The following is a 23,254-nucleotide window of genomic DNA, read 5'->3' as shown; positions in this document are numbered from 1 at the left end:
GAGGAGAATTCAAAGCTTTATGGCTGTTCTTCTCCCCAGACCCCATCTCATCTATGTCATCCATCGCCATGGCAACTGGAAAGTAGGAGGAGAAGAAGAAGAAGAAGGCTAGAAAGAGTGAGGACAGAAGCAAAGAAAAAGAGTAACTGATCTGATGTTGCAGGACCTGAGAGGTGAAAGCAGCCAGGTGTGTATTCAGGTCAGGTACACACAGGCTAATACAGTGATCCCCATGCAGTCCATACACACTCAGCAGATACGTGACTTTATTCCAGCATAAAGGTTGTTCATTCAGTCCAGCAAAATCAGCTTGTCTATGAACAAAAACTGAGGCCTTTAAAATACTGGGTAGTTACTATATCTGCTCAGCCTTTAGTTTGTGTGCTGCTGTAACAGATGTGTGGGGAGACTATTAGTAGTGGCAGAGGGCCTCAAGCATCTGTTCTTAAATAAATCTACTTCACGGCAGTAACAGCATCTGTTACTCCACACTTTTGCTGCATGCTACATGTATGTGTGCTACATATTGTAGTTTTTGCTTGATTTGGTTTCTTATTCTTTACTTTTCAAATAAAATGGGGCCAAATTTCATGGAATGCCCCCTGCTAATCATTAGTTCTTGCAGTCCTTGCTTTTACTTGAATGTTCATATTAACCATGCATGACTATTTGCCATGAGAGTGTGAATATTGGGCTAAAATTCTCCAATGACATAATTCCATGTCTTTCCATGTCTTTTCAAAGTATAAATGTCTTGCACACATCCTGCTGACTAAGTCGCTAACCTTCCCCCACTCACTCAGCTGTAATGAAATGACCCAATTATCCCTCGTCCTCCATTAGAGAGGACATAACTTATGTCGGGTTCACTGGCTAAAGGATCACCATCTTCACCATGAGCCTTTCTACTTGATTCTTGTCTTCACCTTTCACAACTGTGGCACTTAATTAAAGCACTGACATACATATATAACAGCGAGTAGGAAGCAACAGTGAACATTGTACTTCTGCAGTTTTACCTGGCAGCCAGACACATGACTTTAAATGGATGATAATGTTGATTTGAATCTGGTAAATAAACAAGTGCTTGCTGCAAGCTCTCTGCGTCAACTTTGCAAGGTGATAAAAAATGTCAGTGTTCATTATTATTTTGCCTCAAGAAGCCAAAAATGAGTTAGTGCAATTTTAATTATTGCGTCTTGCTGCTACTCAACCTCTGATGCTCAGACAAGGTCAAGTGGTAACGTCTACATGCATGTATGATTGTTTACATGTATACATGGTTATATACTTTGCAGGGGACATGTTTGTTTGAGTGATGAGATGCAGTAAGATGCCTGTTAGTCATGGCTTGAATAGCTGTACAGATGCAGAGGTGCTTTCAGATTGACTGTGTAGCATCTAGTCAATGGTGCATTTCAGTGTCTGTGAGAAAGAAAGACTCCATATAAACACATTTTAAAGACAAAAGGTGTCTGCTTTCTCACCCTCTAAAATTCATTGCTCTCATTTTCAATCTCAGTCTGATTTTCTCCTTTTTGAATTTTACATGCCTTTATCTCTTTCATCTCTATTTCCCTTTGTATGAAACACGTCTTTTATCTCCTCCCCATCTGTCATTTCCCTCTTTTCTCTGTTCGCTCATCTTTCCATACCTCATATCATCCTACTCATCATTAATTTGCCCTTCTCTCTTCTGCCAGCCCAACTCTGCAATTCCCACATTTCAGCTTCCAACACCTTCTTTTTTATCCTCATTTCTCTTGCATCTCAAATGCCCTTTACTGCTGGTTCCTGCAAACTCTGTACTGTATTTGCAATGTACCTGCCAGTTTTTTCAATCAAATCTCTCTATCTGTCTACCTAATGTACATGGTTCCCTGCATGCTCACTCACACAGACCCACTTTATGCCTAAATGATTCAGTCTCAGACTCCTGCCTGTAATTGAAGGTTTACTGAGAGTCATTTCAATCAGAAAGTCAAGCATGCATTTGCAATCTGGAGAAAATTATAGGGCAACGGTGATCAAGACTTCGTGCACGTCTCATCACGTCACTCATCAGTACATGTTGAAGGGAAGGAAGACCATAGTGATAATGTTGCAGCAGTGTCGCCATGTTCATTTTCTCATACTTTAAAAAATAAGCTGCTTTCTATGTGTATTAACTATGGAGAGCCCCTTTAAATAATCCTTTTTTACTGTAAGATTAGCACAAATAAATGTCTGGGCCAAGATATAACAGCAAATGAAGCTGTAGAGATGTTGGGGTAAAAGCACTTGGGACACCTACATGTGTGAGAGAGAAGTGAAGATATCAAGTGTGAAAGTATGTCAGTGAAGAGTGAAGTAAAATGCAGCTGAAGTGAAAGGGAAAAAAAACCCTTTATTGCAGACTCTGTCTTTTCTTTTCATTGGCCTCTGGTGGACTAACACTGTGCATGGCTTCCCTGAACCATTCACCAGCAAACATTACTGTGTGTGTGAGGCAGATGCACACAATAAATCTGACTACCAGTAGAGCCTAAATGGGATACTTCATATTTAATAATTCATTATTAGAGCAAGGAAAGACATGGAGTTACTGAGAGAAAAACATGGAGAAAATGCGGCTGATGTGGCTACAGAGACAGAATGAGAGTAATGTAGAAGAAGAGCATGGTTAACCAGCTCTGATCTGCCTTTGGTTTTACAGTTATCAGAAGATGAAGATGGTAGATGATGCTTTTCAAAACATAAGCCTGGTGTTATGCTGTATTTTGCTTATTATCTGTAAATCTCTCAGTACATTTGTGAGCCTTTGACTTCCTCTGGAGGGATTTGCACAAAAAAAAAAAAAACTGTTACATTTCTCCTAGCACCACCGTGAGGTTCACGTTTATGGTTTTAGGTGAAATGTCTCAGTAACTGTATGGACTGAATTTGATACCTCTTCTCCTCTGCATAAATAATGCATGTGACCTAAAATTTTCATTTATTTATCCTCAGTTCAGAATTTCTATTTGTCCAGTTATTCAATTGTAAAACTAAGCACATTCACAGTAGCTTCAGCTGTTGCCTGTTAGTCTTGTTGGGTGAACAGTGGAGGTCTATGTGGAACAGAGAATTAAGCTCTACAGCAGTATTTGTTGACATGATTTGGTCTTTTCATGGCAGTTGCTGACCATATTGACTTTCTCAAACACATACTTTGCTTTATCCTTTTCATCATTTTCTGATTCTTCTCTCTTCTAGCAAAATTGCAGCGTTCCTGATCAGCTTTGCTTATGAGGACACACTTTCACACACCCAGGCAGTGCATGGATCAGTCTTCCTGTAAATCCTCTGATGTCTGAAGCTGTTTTGCATGATTCAGTGTGAGAGCCAGGGGAGACTACCCTCCTCATCTGACTTCACATATTAGCTGTAGTCAGCGTGAGGATAGGGAGTGAGAGAGATAAAGATGGAGAGAGTAAATGTGGGCACAGTGACCTATATATCCTGCAGACCTCTTTTCAACAGTGCAAGATATAGTATCACACAGTACTATACACACCTGCAGCTCTCCTTATTGTTGTTGGATCAGAGCTGACAGACTCCCAGGCTCAGTTTAGGATTGGAGAACACTGAGGAGGTATTTTGCTTATTCTGACCCTTTGGATCCAAGTATATTAGAAGCAAATGGGGCAGGAGCAGACCAGCGGTGTGGGACAAGTCACTTTATCTAAATAAAAAGGTGTTTTGGCTGACTACCATTGTCTGGTGACAATGATGTTGAGATATTTTACATAATAAGTGAAAGGTTTGCCCTGCTGGTGACCCTAGATGGAAAGATCACCAAATTCAGTACCACTCGTCTTGCTTGACTACAGAGCTTCATGAGTTGGATTAAGACAAGAAGTTAATGACAAGCTTTAGCAGCAGAAACAGGGAGACATTTGTGTGTGTGTATGTTTGCATATCTCTGTTTTTGTGTGCCAGGTTGACAGAGTTAAGTTAATCTCGTTATATGCTATCAAATGAGTGAGTAACTGCGGGGTCCTCGGAGGATTAGAAATATGAAACTGTGAAGAGGAATGTGGGTCAGGAGATCACACAGCAACATCAGCTTGTTTCTGTGCCGAATCAGACCAAACAATTCATTTCTGCACTTTTATTTAGGCGCATATGACAGTGTGTGCGTCAGTTTTTGTGTGCATGTGTGTAGTTGTTTTATGTACGCTCAAGTAGTAAGGCATCCCCGCAGCATGTTCTGTGCTCGCGTGAGCTCTCACTGCAGTTTTCACATTAGCTGCTGAAATCCAGGTCACAGAACAAACATTGTCCACAACTCGTCGCTAACATTACCCTTCTGTGTGTTTGTGTGTTTGTGTGCTATGCAATGACACAGGTGTATATGTCACTATATTGTTACAGGGTTCTGGTGCTACTCCAGAAAATAACAATAAAATGATGGCAAAGTCAGAAAAGGTCTGGTGCTGCTGTTTTATTGTGCTGTCTCCCAAAGTGCAAGGTGGAAAACAGTGCAAACATATGTACAGTGGGGAAAGAACAGTGAAAAAAAAATCACTAACATGGCTGCTTATAAATAATTAGCCCACCCACAGACGACACATGAACCCAAAAATGCCCTATTTAACAGAGCAGGTAGGACCGCCCCTATTGTCCCCGTCAGCCAGGTGAACAAGGAAGTGCAGGCTGGATAGAACGCGGTAAGTCCGTGTGTGTGTGAGTGTATGAATGTATGTGTGAATGTATTGATGTATGCGTACCGGGATGTGGAGCGACCAGGTGTGCACCCATGACTGACTACAGAAATAAAGAGCGTGGTAAAGAGAGTGTGGTGAGAGGTGTGATGTGCAGCTGTCACAGAGGGAAATGTAGAAATGTTTGGTTAGTGTGTATGTATGTATGCGTGAGTGTGAGTGTGTGTGTGTGTGCCGCTTGCAGTATGTTAATGCAGCCTATGTATGTATGTGTGCGTGCATGTGTGGATCGCTGTGCGCTCCTGCCCTCAGGTACTGGGCGCTGCTCCGTTTGTATGCAGTAAGCTGTGCAGTGTGTGAGTTAATGGGAAAGGTGAAACCCTGGATAATGGATGAGATATTTGTGCATGACCAAGATAAGGAGCTGTGATTTAGCTGTCAGTTCAGTTTATCTTCCAACACTAATTGATGCTCATCTTTAGGTGACTGTTCGATCCTTGGCTTCCCTGGTTTCCAAGACACTGAACCCCAAGTTGCCTCCCGTGGCTGTTCCACCGGTGTATGAATGTGTGAGTGAGTGGGTGAATGAATGAATAGACAAATAGTGTAAAAGCGCTTTGAGTACACTGGAGTGTAGAAAAGCTCTATACAAGTATAAGACCATTGACCAGTTCAGGCTGAGGCTCAACTGCACTGAAAGCAGATGGTTAAGGTGGTTAGGTTGTGTAACCAGAATGCCCCCTTCTGTCTGCATGTGACATCCAGCATTTTACCAACTACTGTAGTTCTGAGGGTAGTTACTAATTTTATGAATGGTGAGACAACAGCAAGGCAAAATGTTTCTGTTTTCCTGAGAAGTAAAAAATATGAAAGAAGGATTTTAAATACCGTTGGAAGTTGTGTGCTGATTCGACATGAAGGCACGAAGTTTTACAGCCAGAGCATTCGCAACACAAATGAGTAATGTGTTGAACTGGGTCAGTCTTTAGTTTAGAGTGATAAAGAAGCAGGGATGAAAATATAAGAACAGAGAGGTAGGTAAAACAAAGACCACAAACCAGGCAAATGTTCCAGGTTTTCTGTTCTAGCAGCACTGGAATGAATATTTTAGCTGTTTTTCTTTAGACTATTAAATATATTTCCAGGATTCACTCTATAGTCAATGGGACCCAAAATGAATTTGTGACCAATATTAGGAGAACACAGGGAGGGTGGGAATACTGGGGATTCTGTTGTAACAGGGTAAAGCCCCCTGTCCTGCTGATTCTCTATCAAATATTCACCACCTCCTGCAGAGCTAACATTTAAACACCAACGGATAGCAGAGAAGCAAGGTGGAGGGAGAGCAGAATGGGGGTTGGGTATTTTATGGACATTCATAAGCCAGAGAAAAGTGAATGCCTGCTCCTATAACCAGTGCTCTATTTCAGGAAATCTGTCTGCTCCTGCTGTGTCCCTGAACACAAACACTGAAGCAGCTGCAGCATGATTTTAAAGCAGCATTTGGCCATTCCTGATCTGGAAGGCCACGTAACATTACTGTATTGTACAACTATGAAAAGGTAAATTGGGGCTTTTAAATCAGAGCCAAAGGGTTAAGTTTTTTCTAGCCTGGAGTGCATGTGTGTATGTGTCCCAAACACATCAGACATCAAAAAAACATCCACAGAGCAGCGTGTGTGCATGTACCCTGATACAGATTAGCTGAGCACATGCACGCAAACAAATAGTCATAATAAGATTTCGACATTCAATTCCATTATTTTGGCAGGGGGTGTGGTGCTAAAGGGTTGGGATTGAGGCCATTTAGAGCAACTACAGGCGATGCTGCTGCTATGCCATGTGACATCCTGAAATAAGAACATACATTTATGCTCCCAGAATGTGTTCTACCTTTGTAGGTCTCTTCTGGAGGCTGAATGTGTGTCAGAGATAAATTTTGCATATATATGAGGAGAAGTAAGGAACTGGGACAGAGATATGGAGTATTATGAACAGGAGTTTCTACTGATCCACGTAAGAGTGGATGAACCTGCACAGCTTCTTCACCATCAATCTGACCTTTACACGAATGCACATGCACAGTCCCAGTTCAACTGCAGCTTTTTTCTGAGCAGTAACCTTAAGTCTGAACAGTGTTTGTAGCTTTCTGTTTCATTTTGAAAATCCCATTGACATATAAAAATAGTTGTAATCTGCAGGCCTTTACAGTTTGACTCATTACACAATGAAAATCCTCTGCAATCAAAGCATCTTTGTCACTGTTCACAGTCTGTTGTCTGTTTCCTTACATGTAAACATTAGCAATATTCAACTGTAACTACCCACACACAACTATCCACCATAGCTTGTATTTCCAGATGTCAGTGTAGTTCTCTATGTACTGTATAACTTATACAAGAGTGTGTTAGCTGTCAACAGTATAATACTTATTTCTTATTGGCATTTGCTAACCTTTATAGTACATTATTCTAAACATGATCAGTGGTGTGTGTGTGTTTTATTGTATTTTTTTCTTACCTCTCCATAGTCGGTCGTAACCACAAGGCTTCCATCTCCACAGGAGTTGACTGTGGCGGCAAGGAGCTGCTCCTTCTCTCTGACCCAAACACGGGCCCCCTGCGTCACACAAACACAGACAAAAACTGATGTTTAGTAGTGCACCCTGTACAAGAAAGTTTATTTGGTGATCAAATAATGAACTCTCTGGTTAGAGGAGGGCTTCAGCTCACAGTCAGCGTATCTATGGACAGCAACCCTTGAAAACGTATTGGATCTCTCTTGCAAGTAAGAAGTTGATTCTCTTTGAAAGTTTAGCAACTGTAAACAAAATCTGTGTGTGTGTGTCTACAGTATGTGGCTGTGTGTATTGTGTGGTTGTCTCAGGGTCAGAGGAAGTGTGCGCTTCCTTAACATTTCCACAGACAGAGCTCTCTTTCAAACAGTCGCTGACCTCTGACCTCTAACCACTAAAAGCATAACCAAGAGAGAAAAGGAAACAAGATAGGAAGAAGAAGAGACTCAGTGTTTTGCCTTAAATCTTCTTTCAAATCATGATTTTGTCAAAACAAAAAGGGAAAGTAGCTGGTAGTTGGACAGGCTTGTATGAGTTTTAAGATTTATGTTTGAGGAGGTTGCCTTGGCTTTCAGGAGAGGTGAATGATAATTATGTAGATTTATACTCCTGAGATTCTCACTGTATAATCTTACAGTCTCATTTCAGGTTTGACTGTACAGAAATATGTTTTTACATGATAATGGATGATCTTCTTGTCTGAACAGATTCTCTACACATAATTACGTAGGTTTGAAGGCTGAGGTTTGAGCCCGGCAAAGAACCTGTGGGACACCAGATGTGTGCATCAGAATGACCTGAGCAACAGAGGGGGCTGAACATGAATCATTTTAGCAAAAGATGGTCCCACACCTACTAGTATTCCCGTTATTTAATTCAGTCTGGTGCACACACACTCACAGATAACAGAAAACCAGTCATCCCTCAGGCAGAAATCATCCATACACACACACACACACAGTGCACTATATATAAACCCAGTATTGTAGCTCTTGTCTGAATGCTTTTGGAAACAGTCAACACAACTGTCTTTTTTACAAACATAAACATTTATCAAACCTTTGTCATCAGTGGCACAGACATTCCAAAGAAAGACTTGATGCTGACTGAATTCTCACCCTTAACTGGAAGTCCCACACTTATCTTTAATGATATCACGTGCACAGCAGCCACTGTAGCCAAATGTGACAATTAGAGAATAAGAACATACTGATTCCCTTCATCTCCCAAGATTAATTTAAGTTGTTTCATCATTTATCACTGGATGAACTGAATTAGTGTTAGATGACGACATCTCCTCGTGTCTCATGAGAAGTGCAGTTTCTCCACTTAGATAGATTCTTATGTAGATCAGAGCTAACACACAACGTAAAAATGCACAAAATCTACATTCAGGCCATATAAGGGAGAATATAAAAAACTAAAATAAATGACAAACTGACATTCACATGTACAATTTCATGTAATTTATTTTAACCATATTTACTGACTCAAAAACTAAAAACAGGTAACACATCAGCAAATTATCGGTGTAAATTATTATTTTGATTGTGCTGTTTTACATTGTATTGAAGCCTCACTCAGGACATAAAAGTGCTTCTGTCTCTACGTGTTAGATTTAATGCTAATCTTTGCATGAACAAGTCTCTTTCTCTAAAATGACTCTGACAGCTGAAATATTCAACAGCCTCCTTCAGTACTCTCTCTCTTTCTCTCCACTCTTTCACTGTTGTTCTCACCTCAGCAGCTCTCTATATATAGCACCTCACCATCAGTCAGCTTGTCTCATCCTAAATTCCAGTTTGTCTGCCTGTCAGATTCCAGCACACAAAGCCATTACAATGACAGTGATGTCGGTGATTGACCTGATGACCTCCATGGCCTAAGGCTATAAAAACTGGTTGTTTAGCACTGGACCTAAACCAGATTCATGGTAGAGCCATAAACACATAGCATATATGAAGTTCCTTCTTTCTTACCCTCATGCTCTTCATAAACCACGATACAATGAATGTTTATGCTTTCTCTCTCTCTCTCTCTCTTTCTCTGTCTCCACTTTAAGTAAATTGGTCTCTAGCCCCAGATCAATGCTATCTCTGGGGCAAATGCAGTGAAGGGGAGACAGAGGGTTATAAATTACCTGCCAGCATTACAGCATGGACCCAGCAACACCCTTGTACTCCTCCTCTTTGTGTCCTCCTCCCCCAGACTATTACAGGCCCAGACAGAAAGACAGGAATGACCATGCATGACAACAAACTCTTTCTCTGTATTAAAACCTATGACAAAGATGCCTTCATTCAGTACTGTGCCAGTGTCAAACACTAGCCTCTAGCTTTGTCCGTCATCTTTTCATGAGGTGTAATTCAGTTGTCAATCTACTCTCAAACATGACCCTTGTCTCTAACCATTGGGCGCTGAAAGAAAACCAAAACATCCTGCTCAAAAAAAATGCAAAGCTAAAAAGCAAGCCATACCATTGAAAAATCATTTCTCGTGTAGTATCTGGTTGAAATGCATGGATGCTTGGTATTATTATCAAACTAAATCTTATGCCAACAGCTTAGTTTAGGAGATGTAGTCTGGTTTGCACAAAACCACCAAATTTACATTGTGATTTTCAAACTAACATGTTTTACTTATTGCTTTTCATTTGGGGCTCATTTTGCTGCATTATAGCTTGTGCCTATGGCTGGCAGAATACAGTAGCCTATCCATAATTTATATTCCATGAATGTGGTTGGTGGGTTGATTATACTAAAAGGGCAAATGGGAGGATGCAGAGAGAGAGTTAGAGAATCCTGACCATCTAATAATCTTTCATTACTAAACACACAAAAAAGAGCATCCACAGAGTATTCGGCCCAGATGACTGAACAGCTACATGTGTGTGTCTAACAAAGTCCCTGTTTCTGCTCAGGCGATCACACGGAGTGGCCTGTGCCATTTGATTGAAGCATCGCCCTGGAGGCAGTCTCTGCTAAAGGACCCCTCCTCCTGAGAGGATGAATCCCCCTCGTAAACATATGGTGAGTATCTGCAGGCATTCATGTTATGAGGTTGGAACTGTACATTCAACAGCACATCAGTACACCCTGCTACATAAACGCACACACAAAAGGTACAGACAAATGCTGGTGCCACACACATCTGACAGATAAATTTCTGTTTAAAAGATTATATTTCTTTCAGGCTGCATAATGGCTCAACTTTAAAGTCATTCAGAGGTGAAAAGTCAGCAGTAGTAGATGTTAAGAAATTTCATAAAAGAAAAGAAAAAAAAGGTAAAAGTAAAAAGGCGAATACAGTTAATAATAATAGAAGGGTACAACAGAGGCACATCTGAAAACTTGGCTGTTATGGACTGAAAGGAGAGACAATCAGGGGAAAAGAGGCTCAATGGTGACGAAAGTAGGAAATACACAAAAGATACACAATGCGTACCAAAGGTTTAAAGTAATGGAGGCTGAGGAAAATGCAGAAAGACAGAAATAAGACAGAGATGAATAAATGTTGGGAAAAATAGCTGACCAGTCACCAGCTAATAGAAGACAACTAATTACTAACACCCAGGTAGGCGGACCCAGTAGAGACTCTGCAGACTAAAGGTTAGGAGATGGCCATGAATGTGTGTGTTTGTGTGTGTTGCTGTCTCACAGCTTCAGCAAACTCATTAACTACAGTTACTTCCAGCATAGCAGCTTAAACACATCCAACACTCACAAAACACAACTAGGAAGGAATGATTCAACATGATGTTATCCAGCTGTTTTTCATTGTTATTTCTCACACACAGTCTTCCTTTTACTCTCTATTTTAGCACTTTATACCACCTCAAGCCCCAAAACAATAAATTCTGCTTTTATTTTTTCTGTACTGCTCCTCTGGTGCAGCCCAACGTGTGTCAGGAACTTAAACTGTGTCAGCAATATTCCATTAAAGGTGATAATGCAATCAGGACAGAGAGGCTTTCAGCAGATTAAAGCGACTGGAAGGGGAGTAATGACATGTGTTTTTATATGTGCAGATGTGTGTGTCCTACTGTATATGAGTCACATCTGTTAATGAAAGAGATTGTGCAATGTTGCATTTTGATATAAGCGGCACACTAATCTTTACAGTAATGCAAAGACTGATATGTTCTAACTACTCTTCTCTGACATTTAATAGATAAAGCAGCAATGCATCACTAAAATGAGAAAATAATTAGCAGATTATGTAAATAATTTGTTTCAGCCCTAGCTGCATACATGCAAAATTTTAGCTTCATTAATGTGTATATTTTAAATCTCAAGACTATGTGACCCAAACTAACAGTTACCTGTAAAAGGGACCATCTTGAGAGTCATTTGAGAATAAAATATTTTCTTTTTATTATTGTGAGAATATCTGACTAATGTAGTGAACAACCCCACAAACAGAGAGAACTTACTATGTCAAAACAGTTAGTGTAGCTACAGGAATGCCATCTGTTTTAATGGCATCGGTGCAGCGTATTGCCTGTTGGGCTGCTTTACTGTTATACTAAGATATCTGCAGCTTCAGACTGATGACCTTTAACCTGTCCTGAATTCCAAAACAAACACAATGAATGATTTATTCAAACTAAACCAGATCAGACGCTACTGCAAAATTACAAGCAGGGATAAAGGCAGCAGATAGAAACAGCTGTTAATATTATTGTGTGTGTGTGTGTGTGTGTGTGTGTGTGTGTGTGTGTGTGTGTGTGTGTGAGTGTGTGAGTGTGTGAGTGTGTGAGTGTGTGAGTGTGTGAGTGTGTGTGTGTGTGTGTGTGTGTGTACATTGCAAATCCTCTTTAAGAGGCCAGTTTTGAGCAGTCTGCTAATTATCACATTCTCTCTCATCTTGGATTAAACTACAATCACACACCCCTACCCCCCAACTACATCCTGGCAACAAGCCTCCATGGCGACAGTGTAGAAACAGGGCACCATGGAAACAGCCTCTCTACTCTAAGCACCAGTGGATGCTTGCTGGGAGATGAAGTTCAGGTGGAGTGTATTGCAAGATATGCTTTGCTCTTTTTAACAGTCTTTATGCACTTATATATTGATTATATTATTATATATTACATTATTTAAATTATTATTTTATTATTATTTTTTATACTGTACAAATTAAGTCCTCTCAGACAAATTTGTGATTTGTTAGTCACAAGTAGTTTAACAAACTGAAGCAATATTTTTGAAATGTTGTGATTTAATGATTTGTTAATAGAGAAAAGGTACAAATTAATCAATAACTATAATAACCATTAAGTGCAACCCTAAACATTAATTTAACCAAAGAGCTCACAACCCAGCATAAGTTCAAAAATTTTAAATAACCATACCATATCCCTGGAAAGACCATTGAGATGTGTGCTGATATGCGAAATCAAATACCATGCAGTGTAATAAAATTACTTTTCACTTTTCTTAATGTCAAACTATGACAAATTCTAATTATATAAATTGTAGGCCATATAACTATATCACTAAGCCTTCTCAAGGAGGGTGCTGCCCTTTCAAGAGAAGAGTAGGATTTGGGATCTTCTATTCCCATTCACACACAGAATAATGTGATTTGAGTGAGACAGACCTCAGTCAGACCCAAACATGCAGAACAGGCAGGAGAGTGCGACAGGAAGAAAAGGGGATGTAAAGGAGAGGGAGGAGGGAGACTGGCAGAGTAGCAGTGAAAATGGTTGGTTGAGTGAGATGGAGGAGCACCAAGCGAGTGGCCGCAGGCAGAGAGGGAGCATCAAGGACGGGAAGAGAGAAAGAGAGGGAGAGAGAAAGTGTGAGAAGCGAAAGCTGAGGCAGCTCCTGAGCAGAACAAATGTGTTTGGAGCTGCCGAATATAGGTCACACATCTCCAGTGACTGTTCTCTTCCCTCCACTGAACCAGCTTCCCACAATATGCACGAAATCCTCCATAATTTGTACTGCAATTTATAGACCTGAGCTCTGCTAAATTTACCCCTAAGCTTTATATGTCAAAACGCATTGCACAAAAGGAAGGACCTCATTTTTTGCCGCAATTACAAGACTGAATGTTATTCAAACTGCAAAAAAAACCACAAAAAAAAAAAAAACATACAATTACGGAAGTTACTTGAATATTTGTTGTTGTGTATGCATGAATGTTTCCCAGCTTATTTGCAAGCAACCATACAGAGTGCAATCAGATAATTAATATTTTACTTGACAGCAAGTTGTTTGCAGGAAATATCTACTTTAGCATGTGGAAGCTTTCATTGCTCAATAACTGCTCACAGTATCGTGTTTAGTGGCCACTCAACAAATTGCAGAGTAGTAAATAATTATTTACAGCCTGACAAGTGTGATTGAAAATGAGGTGAGAACTGGCACGTAGGCAACACAGTCTACAGTCTACAGAATGTCAAGCGATAAACAGGATGATCTGATACGGCAACAGTGACAGTAGGTCTGAGATAACGTGTCACTGCATCCCCAAAGCTGTTTTTTCCACATTCACATCTGTCTGTCTCCTGGTTAACAGTTCTTAGTGGCTGTGCACCTGCACTCCAGTCTAAACCTGTCACACACGCACCATCACAAACAGAAAATATCCATCCCCCTTGGATACACACAAAGACTCAGATACTGAAAGCTTCTGACATCTAAAGAGAGCCAGCCGGATGTATTTGCATCTTCTGTTATGTTAAACACTAGATTTTAAAAGGTCGTCCATATGATGTAAAATTTAAAAAAAGCAGGAATAAAAATAAATCTCTGCATCACTGTTAATATTTGCTCTACATGTGTCTATGTGTCTATTGTAGTCACTAAGATCCATTCATTTTCTATACCAGTTATGCTGGAACCTCGAGGCAGGGTACACCATGGACAGATTGCCCCGTCCACCGTGAACAGGTAGACTCCAAACAGAAAGGCCACAGCATTGAATGGGATTTGAACCACTTCCCACTGTTCCACCCTGTGACAATGTTGACATTCACACAGTCATTACTTCTTTGGTTTTTGTGTCAGACAGGTTTCTGACTGTCACTTCTAATGCATCCCCAGGATTTTATTTTGTATTTATGACACATAAGGTCACTACAAGTACCATACTCCACTACTAACCAGCCCAGTTTGAACATGAGGGGATTATACAGTAGTCTAATTCCACCTGACATTTCATGCTTGGCTGGCCGGCCAACTATCATGTTTTCTGCCTGGGTTGAGAGAGGGGCAGAGAGAAAGAGAGGTTAGCTGTTCAGTGTTTCTGGTTTAAAGACTAGTGTGAAAATGGAGGAATGCAGCAGTGGTATAAGTTTGAGGGATGGCGTGATGAAGACAGTGGAGGTAGGAAACTAAGTGGATGTTGGATAAACACCCCCCTAGAGGACTGGTTACTCAGTAACCTGCTGTGCCACCATGTTTCTAGAGCTCAGATATGCAGCTTATACAGGACACTGGAGCCTAAACATCATATCTCAATAAGCCCCTCCATTTTCAGGTCTCACAGAGTCTGTGCCGTATGGGGCTGCAGGGCTTATGTGGTGGTCTGAGAATCAATGCTGTGATCAATATATACAATAGGTTGATAGGGAAATGGAGCAGGAAAGACAGCTGTTATACTTACTGTTGTATGATCATCCATAGTGTTATGTTTATGTCTCTTAGCCTTTCACCTCTTTAGTCGTTGATATAATATATTACTGTTGGGACTCGATGCTGTATTCCCCGGCACCAGCTAGAAGAAGAAAGGCCTTGCATGGACAGCAGTGCTCTCTGTGGCCCTGGTCCCCACATATCCACTCACACACACACAACCACAAATGGAATGACATCACTGCCAATGTGAGAGGCATTTAAACCCATATCAGATTAACTTAAGAGGGAGGAGGATAAGTAGCTTGGAGAGGTTAGATATTGGCATCAAAATCAGTAGAAAAGACAGTGTTTCATGGGATTGTGTGGATATGTGTGTGTGCACACGTGGCCCTGAATGGTGTGTTTGCAGACAAAAACACAAATGACATAAAGGATGAAAGATAAGAGGCCTGTGTCTCTCCCGAAGAGGGACAATTAAGGCTCTATATTGCATGGAAAAAGTAAAGAAACATTTGGGAACGGTTTTATGAAAATGTTAAAGATAGCAAGCATAGCAGGCCTATGAGGAGCTTTTACCAGCATGCAGTGGGAGAATGAGCAGTAAAGGCTGAATTAATAAATGCTGATTTGTCTAATATTCATTTATGACACCAGTTACGTATTATTAACCTCTCTCCTTTTTCCCACATTTCATCCACACACACAGGAATATCCCTCATTCCTGCTCCACCTCTTCCTCCTCCTCCTTCCACTTTCCAGATAGCCACCCTCCTCCTCCTCCTCCTTCACCACCTCCTGCATTCCCGCAGCTGTGTCCCGACCCATACCCACCCATGGATCCTTGTTCCATCCCATTCATTAGGCAATAAAAAGAGAAATAAAAATGCTTCTTAAGAGCAACGTGGTGTGGGAGGGCTGTTGCTGAAGGCCAACACGGTCTATCCTCCGTTAACAGATTGGCTTTAATCCGAGAGCCAGCCTTATGGATGCAAAAGCCTGTGTCAGCTCTCGTTTGACCAATTTATCTGCGTCTCTGCTCTGAATTAATTAAATAAAGTCGGCAGCCAGACTCTGATGCTCTGCGGGGATAATAAAATAACGGGGTTGTTCAATTTATTTCCATTGATTATATGGAGATGTCTGAGACAGGCCTATTATTTTTCTCTCTAACAGTAAGGAATGGTTCCAGTCGAGGCGAAGCAGCACCTGTCCTAACCGCTGTAGGTCTCAAAGGAAAAACAGAAAATAATCTTGCACCCTAGAACATGCATCGGTGCAAACCCAGACTTTATCACGCCACGAACGCTTAATCTGTTGTTAATGTTTCTCTCAATGACATTGACACATATTTTCCACAGCTTACCTCTGCAAAAAACGCCTCCATCCTCCCTACTCCTCCCAGACGACGCGCGCCCGGCGGCCCCGCAGAGCGCAGACACCAGCTCCGGTTTCAGGTGCGCAAATCTCACCAAGTGAAGGGTGAGCTTTTGTGTCAAGATAGGGGGAAGGCAGCGGTGCCTCCGTGTTGCTGTTTCCCATTCACCAAGCGTTTATTTCTATCTCATAAACTGTTCAGTTTCTCAAACACGCCTCATCAGCGCCGGGCTCTATGCGCAAAAAGCCACATGAGAAAAATCCAAAGGTGGCTGTGATGAAAAATGAAAAATGTCCACGCCGGGGATCCGTTAGAGGAGTGTTACATGAATCGCCCCGGTTTTCCAGGTCTGCCTCGTTTCAGTGTTCAGTATGTGTGCATGTGTGTGTGAAAGAGTGTGTGTATATGCGTGTGAGGCTGTGAGTATAGTGCGTGGGGTTGAGAGAGAGGACCAGTACGGAGGCAGAATGAGCATTACGCTGCTCACCGCACACACCGACGGGGCGGTGCAGACACAGATCCTCCAATATAAAACACGCACATTAAGCGCACACTTACACAAAGTGCAGATGTAGGTGTGTGCTGTAGGTGTGAAGTTTTACTGTGGTGGTTAACACTAGACTAACACCTAAGTTTTTAGTCTGAAAAATACTGAGTTCCAGGGTTAGGAGGTGGTTTATCTTTGGAGAAAAAAGAAGTTGCCTTGACTCCCTGAACAGATGTGAAAACCTCTGTCATGAACCACTTTGTCCAGCAACAGCACCAGCTTTCATACTCCAATGATCCCTGGCAAAAACTCTTAAAGCTGATGCTACTTTTGCATGTGTAGAAATATTATGAAGGGTGTTGAAGTAATGATTTTTGATATGCAGCCTTAAGTGGAAATGAATATGTAAAAACACAGAAGAAGAAATCCCCCTAACATTCAGTGATGTCTAAATTTGCCATGAGGCAACAGCTGTCAGCAGTATTCAGTCTAATGCTTCCCCAAACCCAGACACACAAAGAGACAAATCAAGAGCTGGAGAGTTAATATTTCTGTATGATCTTTCCTAAAAAGCCCCCGCTTATTGTATAGAAGGAGGAGGCTTGGTTACAGGGTTAGTCAGAGTCCCTGTAGGGTGAAACATGATATTTCATGACGCACACACGCTGAACCAGAACAGAACAGCAGGGGGGAAAACACCCCAAAATCAAGGAGGATAACACAAAATGTCCCCAAAGACACCAGTTTGTATGGATGAGGTCAAAATGGATAGACAGCTGGTTTATGTGGTGTGGGTCGTGTTTGGTTTTATTTTTCTCTTCAGAGGACCAGGAGGCAGGGGCCAGGTGCAGCTATCAGCAGCCCAGCAGGCTGAGGCCTCTCTGGGATACTGCCGTTCCCCCTGGAGCCCTGGAGGTACAGAGGGGGCCTCCTGTATGCATGTGTGGGACTATTATTTTGTGGTGCCTTCCATCTTCATCAGGGAGACAGTTCAAAAGGTACACCTAACAGGGCCCCCTTTTTGTTAGTGTGTGACTGTGTGTTTGGTGGCAGTGGGGTGGCTTGGAGCACATTAGCACAGAAAAAACATGCAGGAAGTTATGATTATAATATTGAATATGACCTGGCCTTAAGAGTAAAGGGAACTTGAGTGGTGAACCTGAACCTTCAGCAGTACAGACAGATTATATCACAGAGTCACACTCACTGCAACACAACCTGTTTGTTGACAAAGGTCTACCAGGGGTCAGAGCTCACTCAGTTTGATTAGCTGGCCTGCAGCAGTTCTTACAAATTATTATCGTTGTTTTTTACTGTTTTCACAGTAGTGTTTCTTTAAAACCTTAATGACGCCCTGCCCTGAAGGACGCCAGCATCATTTGCAATTCTGAGAAATTTGGAGGCTGATGTTGTGATTGTACAGGAGGATTTTTAATACAGTACATTTATTGTTCTATTTCTAAAATACTTCTAGCGTTAGAGCTGAAGTTAGAACAATTAGTCAATAAAGTAATTAGTCAACCCGGACAATTTTTAATAATCAGTAATTGTTTACGTCAGTCACTAAGCAAAATTCTGTGGCTACAGCTTCTCAAGCATGATGATTTGTTGTTTTCTCATTGTTATATCATTAACTGAATATCTTTGAGTTTGACACTATTATAGATTCTCACATTTTATACGCTAACTATGATAAATGAGTTAATTAAAAAGAAAATCAGTAAAATATTAACTAATGGAAATCCTGAATTGTAGCCTTACCTGTTACGTAACACTAACATAAAGATATCTTTATTGATCTTAGAAAGTAGAATGTTTAGTGAATTCTTTATGGTCTGAAGTAAACCCATCTTGACTAGTAGTCAACAACATAAAATAAATAACCATATTTGTGATCTAGGTCTGTATGAAAGTCAATACACCGAATGCAACAGCTACAAATTTACACAATGAACCCCTGGAGTGTAAAAGGGGGTTGGTGCTATTTGTACTTGCATGGCTAAAAGCCATCGACCCGACAGACATCTAACATGCACATGTGTACAGGAGCACATGCACTGAAGTACACAGACAGCAGAAAGTCTGGGCTATTAAATTCTTATTACCATGACAACAACGGGACTGAGTGACCCCCAGATGTGAATTGTGGGATATATTTTGTCCCATTGAGTCAGGAGCAGAACTTTGCTTACTCATCTGACCACAGCTCTCTGTATTTCTTACTTTCCCCTTGATGTCCCCTTCTCCTTTTACTGTTACACTGCATATAGGTGTGTGTGTGTGTGTGGGTGTAATTCAGAGAGAAGTGTGTCTTGTGGACAGATCATCAATAGGTCCTCTGGCTGTGTGGGGATAAGGCAGACAGATTACAGAAGAGCTCAGAGACGAGACTACCCATCTATCTAATCTAACTAAATATTATGCACATATTTATGAGAAAATACTAACAAGACTAACATTCACTGAATCCATGTGAGCATGTGTGTATACGTGCACACATCATATGTTGCATGTGCTAAAAGACATCACTCACAATGTCACAGATGATCAGTTTTATGACCCAAGCATCCGTAAATCTTTCTTCTTTTATTACCCTCTGTTGTTCCTTTTCTGTGACCCTCCTCTCTCACTCCAGACACATGTTTATTACTGACTGAGAGGACACACTGATTCAAAGAGATGCACAGTGTGAAATGCCCTGATTGATCATCAGCCTTACTTTGTACTGTTAACTGGTAAAATGGGACAATCCAAATCAAGGCCTGGGGGTCAAATAGAGATCAAATATAGAACAGGCTTTCTTTTGTCTTTTTAAATGGTCTATGAGACAGAGATGCGCCATTTAGCCCAATTCGTTATAATGTTAAAATGAAACCTATATAAACAAAAGCAAGTATTGTAAACATATAAATAAATAACAGATTGAAAGAAACCTATTTTTTCTTCTTCCTTTGTGTTTAAAGTTATTTGAATGCCTATTCCTCACCAGTCTCTTATTGTACTAGACTATCATGGCACGTCTCTCACTCTCCTGGCAGCTTAGCTTTGATTACAACTGCAGCATTTTTGTTAAAACCATGTGTTTGTTTATTTAAATTATGTTTTTTTTATTTTTACAATTAATACACACACATAAATACAAAGAAACACACAAGGAAATTCAGTGTTGAGTAGTTGAGGTTACTTAGTCCACTAATTTCATTTATTTTGAATTATTTTGTCCACTGCTTGTAACTTCACTTCTCTGTCCTTGCATGCCGCCATCTTCCCCTTACTCGAACCCTGTATTGATTGCTACTCTGCTGATACTGAGCATTAATCTTTCTGTCCCATGAGCTAGAAAGAAGGACATTTGCAGGTCTGGATGCACAGCATTAATGTGTTTACAATACATGGAGAACAGAGATAAGTATGTAGAAGGTAACAGGCACTTACAGGACAAAGCCAACATGAAGAGAAAGCTGCTGTGCAAAGATAAAATTTGAACTACAGTTTAGAAATGTATTATACTGATAAATAAATAAAAAATCAGATCAGATTATGTTAACATAATCAGAAGAGGGGACTGAATAAGTGTAAAAAGAAAATACAAAGAATTAAAACCATTTGACTGACAATCTATACAGTCTGGCGTCAGAGTTCAATCCCTGGGGAGAAACAGACTGACCAATACAGTGATTCATGCATTCATGTTTAATATACACCTCTCCACACACACACACAAACGCATACTGTGAGAGTGACATCACCTGATCTGTATGACTCATGCAACACACATAATGCATTGCTCTGGGTTAAAAGTGAAATCACATTTCTGAGAATAAAAGAGAACTGAAGGTCATTTTGGAAGAAACTTATTGACCATTTTTAAATTGGGTAAAATGTAAGCTTTCAAGCTGTAATTATTGTCAGCAGACCGTGGAGTGTATTATTGCTGCTATCCAGAGATAGATGTCGCCTATTTTAAAAAGCTTATTAGACCAACAGTGCCATATCAGCAAGTAGACGTTTGACCTCCTCTCCTCTCCTCTACAATAACAAAAAGTCTTTCTACATCAGTACAGTGTATGTGTGAAGACTGGGTCAGGAATATAGGTTTGAAAAATCACTTTTAACTAGTAGATGTAGTTAATGTTTGTCACACTGGACCAGAAAGAAGCAGAAAGTAAAAGTGTTTCAGAGGTCAGAGGTGACTCTAACAAAGCAGAGACAATGTTGCAAATCTTGCCAACAGCCCTGTAACCATACATCCCCTGCTGCAGATGTAAAAAATAGAGTTAGGATTCACAGTATTCAAGGAAAAATTCTCATTTTGATATGGGTGATAGATTAAAATATTAATCTGTTGTATATTTGCCCATCTCTAACAAAGGTGGGACAAAAAGAGCCGTTAGAAGACTGGCCTGAGGTTTGGAGTGTAATGTTGCACCCTTCGTAAACTGGACATATCCCTGTGTATGTATATTCCATACCTGGATTTATAGGAGTCCATGTACAGAAAGGGACATGATCCAGTTAACTTACTCCAGACAGATGACTTCATCCTGATTTCCGTTTCCCTCCCCCAAACCCTAACCCACCTGCCAAACCCCACCCCCACGCCATGCTAACCCAGCCCCACCCATGTTGCATGACTGTCAATGCAACCCCCTAATTCCCAACAGACAGTAGGGTAATTTAATCAGTTGGCTATGGCCTGCAGCAGGGCAGAAATGTTTACAGACATATACACAATAATACTTCATTAAAATTGTGTACAAGCAAATCAGGACCAAAGACATTTTGTAATACATATGAGTGTGCTTTGGCAACAAACGTAACATAATTCATTGTTAAAAAATCTATTAAAAAGTACAGAAAACAGCAGCTAAAAAATCTCAAACTACCCTCTTTTTTGTTTAGTTTAAGCACCTAATGTTAATACTAAATGTAGGTCCTTGTTGAATTGTATGGTTTGTTCTAACCTGTAATCAATAATACTAAGCTAATACTAAGCTAATCAATGTAAGACTGGACTGTCATGTCCATTATGACATCAAGTCAAAAATGTTTCAACTCAGTCAGGACAAAAAATGATCTTTTTTAAAAAATAAAGTTTTGATCCACAGCATCCACAATTTCCCTCTACACATTTTAATAGATGAACTGAATTAACACAAAATGAGGCTATTCAAACATGGTCTATCAAGAGTGTAGATCCAGTCACATTTATCAAGAACACTGGTTTGAATTAGCACCTTCAGTTACTAGCAGAGAGTGAGCTTTGTTGTAACACACTTTTTCTACTGGATTACACTAAATGAAGCTTAATCATAATCAGAACAGATTAAATTACCCAGATCACTATAATAACTGGATTACAGACTCCCCCGACTCAGAACTCCCATGCTCTTTTTCAAAACCTATCCAACACATACACAGACAGAAATGGTTACATAATTGGGAAAAAGGAGAGGATGAACGAGAACTAGAGGTGTAAAGAAGGAGAGATATTAAAAATGAACAGGAATAAAGAGAACTGTCAAGGTGTCATATTGCAAACTGCTATGAATTTGTGCATGGTGCATGTTTGTGTATGTCTGTGTGTCGTCTGACATGCAAGGGTCTGGGTGTGACAACAGAAGCTAGACCCATAAACTCATTTCTGTTTTGGAAGAGTGTTTAATGAATTGACATTCCTAAGTTCAATACACAAAAGTATACAAACAAAGCCACACACCCACACACACACACACACACACACACACACACACACACACACACACACACAGGGTGTGCAGACTGCTGCTAACTAATACATTGAACAAAAGGCCAGCTGTCACTCCACAGTTTTAACAATCATGTATGAATATTTATTACAGCAGACAGCAACAGACGGTGAACTTGGCTTTGCAAAGCACCGTCAGTGCCCTATGGAATCAGCTCCTGCACGTCATATACTGTACTAACACAATATAAGTGAAATAGTAGGGCATACTATTCTATTCAGGCTCAGTACCTGTCTGAACCTCTGACTCAGTGTCAAAATTCCAGTCAGATTCAGAAGCAAAATCGTGCTTAAAAAAAAAAGCACATGTAAAGAGTGACTACGTTTTACATAGCAAATAATATTTCCTATAGGACAAAAATATCTAAGGCACTCTAAATTCTGAGGAGTAAAGATAAAAAAATGGCTTTAATACGACACCAAAGCATTTTAAGGTACATGTCTTTATCAGAGTGTTAACATACATAGTAGAGACATAAAAAGTACACACTTACATAGCACATGAAACCAATATTTCTCATTTAAAAATGTAATCATGTAAAGAGAAACTGCTCCATGTGTAGCCAAGCTGTAAAAACCATTCAACCTTCATTTTTGGGTTAAAATAACACAGAATTGTTTGATATATATCATATATACACATCACTGATGTTATTGTGTAGCACAGTAGCTCAAAAATAGTATTCCAATTATTCTGTGTTATTTTGTGGTATAAAATATACTATTGTGCTACTGAAAATGACCAGCAGGTGGTAGTAAACACCTGATTAATATGTAAT

The 23,254-nt window shown here is 40.3% G+C and overlaps 1 protein-coding gene across 1 annotated transcript in view; it reads right to left on the bottom strand.

The window, feature by feature from the left end:
* The window catches only part of myo10l1 (myosin X, like 1), a 33,397-nt gene extending 16,994 nt beyond the window's left edge, over positions 1 to 16,403 (bottom strand). The window contains exons 1-2 of the mRNA XM_026315630.1: positions 16,210 to 16,403; positions 7,206 to 7,304 (exon numbers count right to left, since the gene is read on the bottom strand). Coding sequence (XP_026171415.1) covers positions 7,206 to 7,304; positions 16,210 to 16,230 — 120 coding nt within the window. The 5' untranslated portion in view covers positions 16,231 to 16,403. The remainder of the gene's footprint in view (positions 1 to 7,205; positions 7,305 to 16,209) is intronic.
* Between the last annotated feature and the right edge of the window lie 6,851 nt (positions 16,404 to 23,254).

The sequence above is a fragment of the Mastacembelus armatus genome, chromosome 22 (genome assembly GCF_900324485.2).
Source record: "Mastacembelus armatus chromosome 22, fMasArm1.2, whole genome shotgun sequence".
NCBI lineage: Eukaryota > Metazoa > Chordata > Actinopteri > Synbranchiformes > Mastacembelidae > Mastacembelus > Mastacembelus armatus.
Note: the sequence above shows the minus strand (reverse complement) of the source record. Positions and strands in the feature narration are given on the sequence as shown.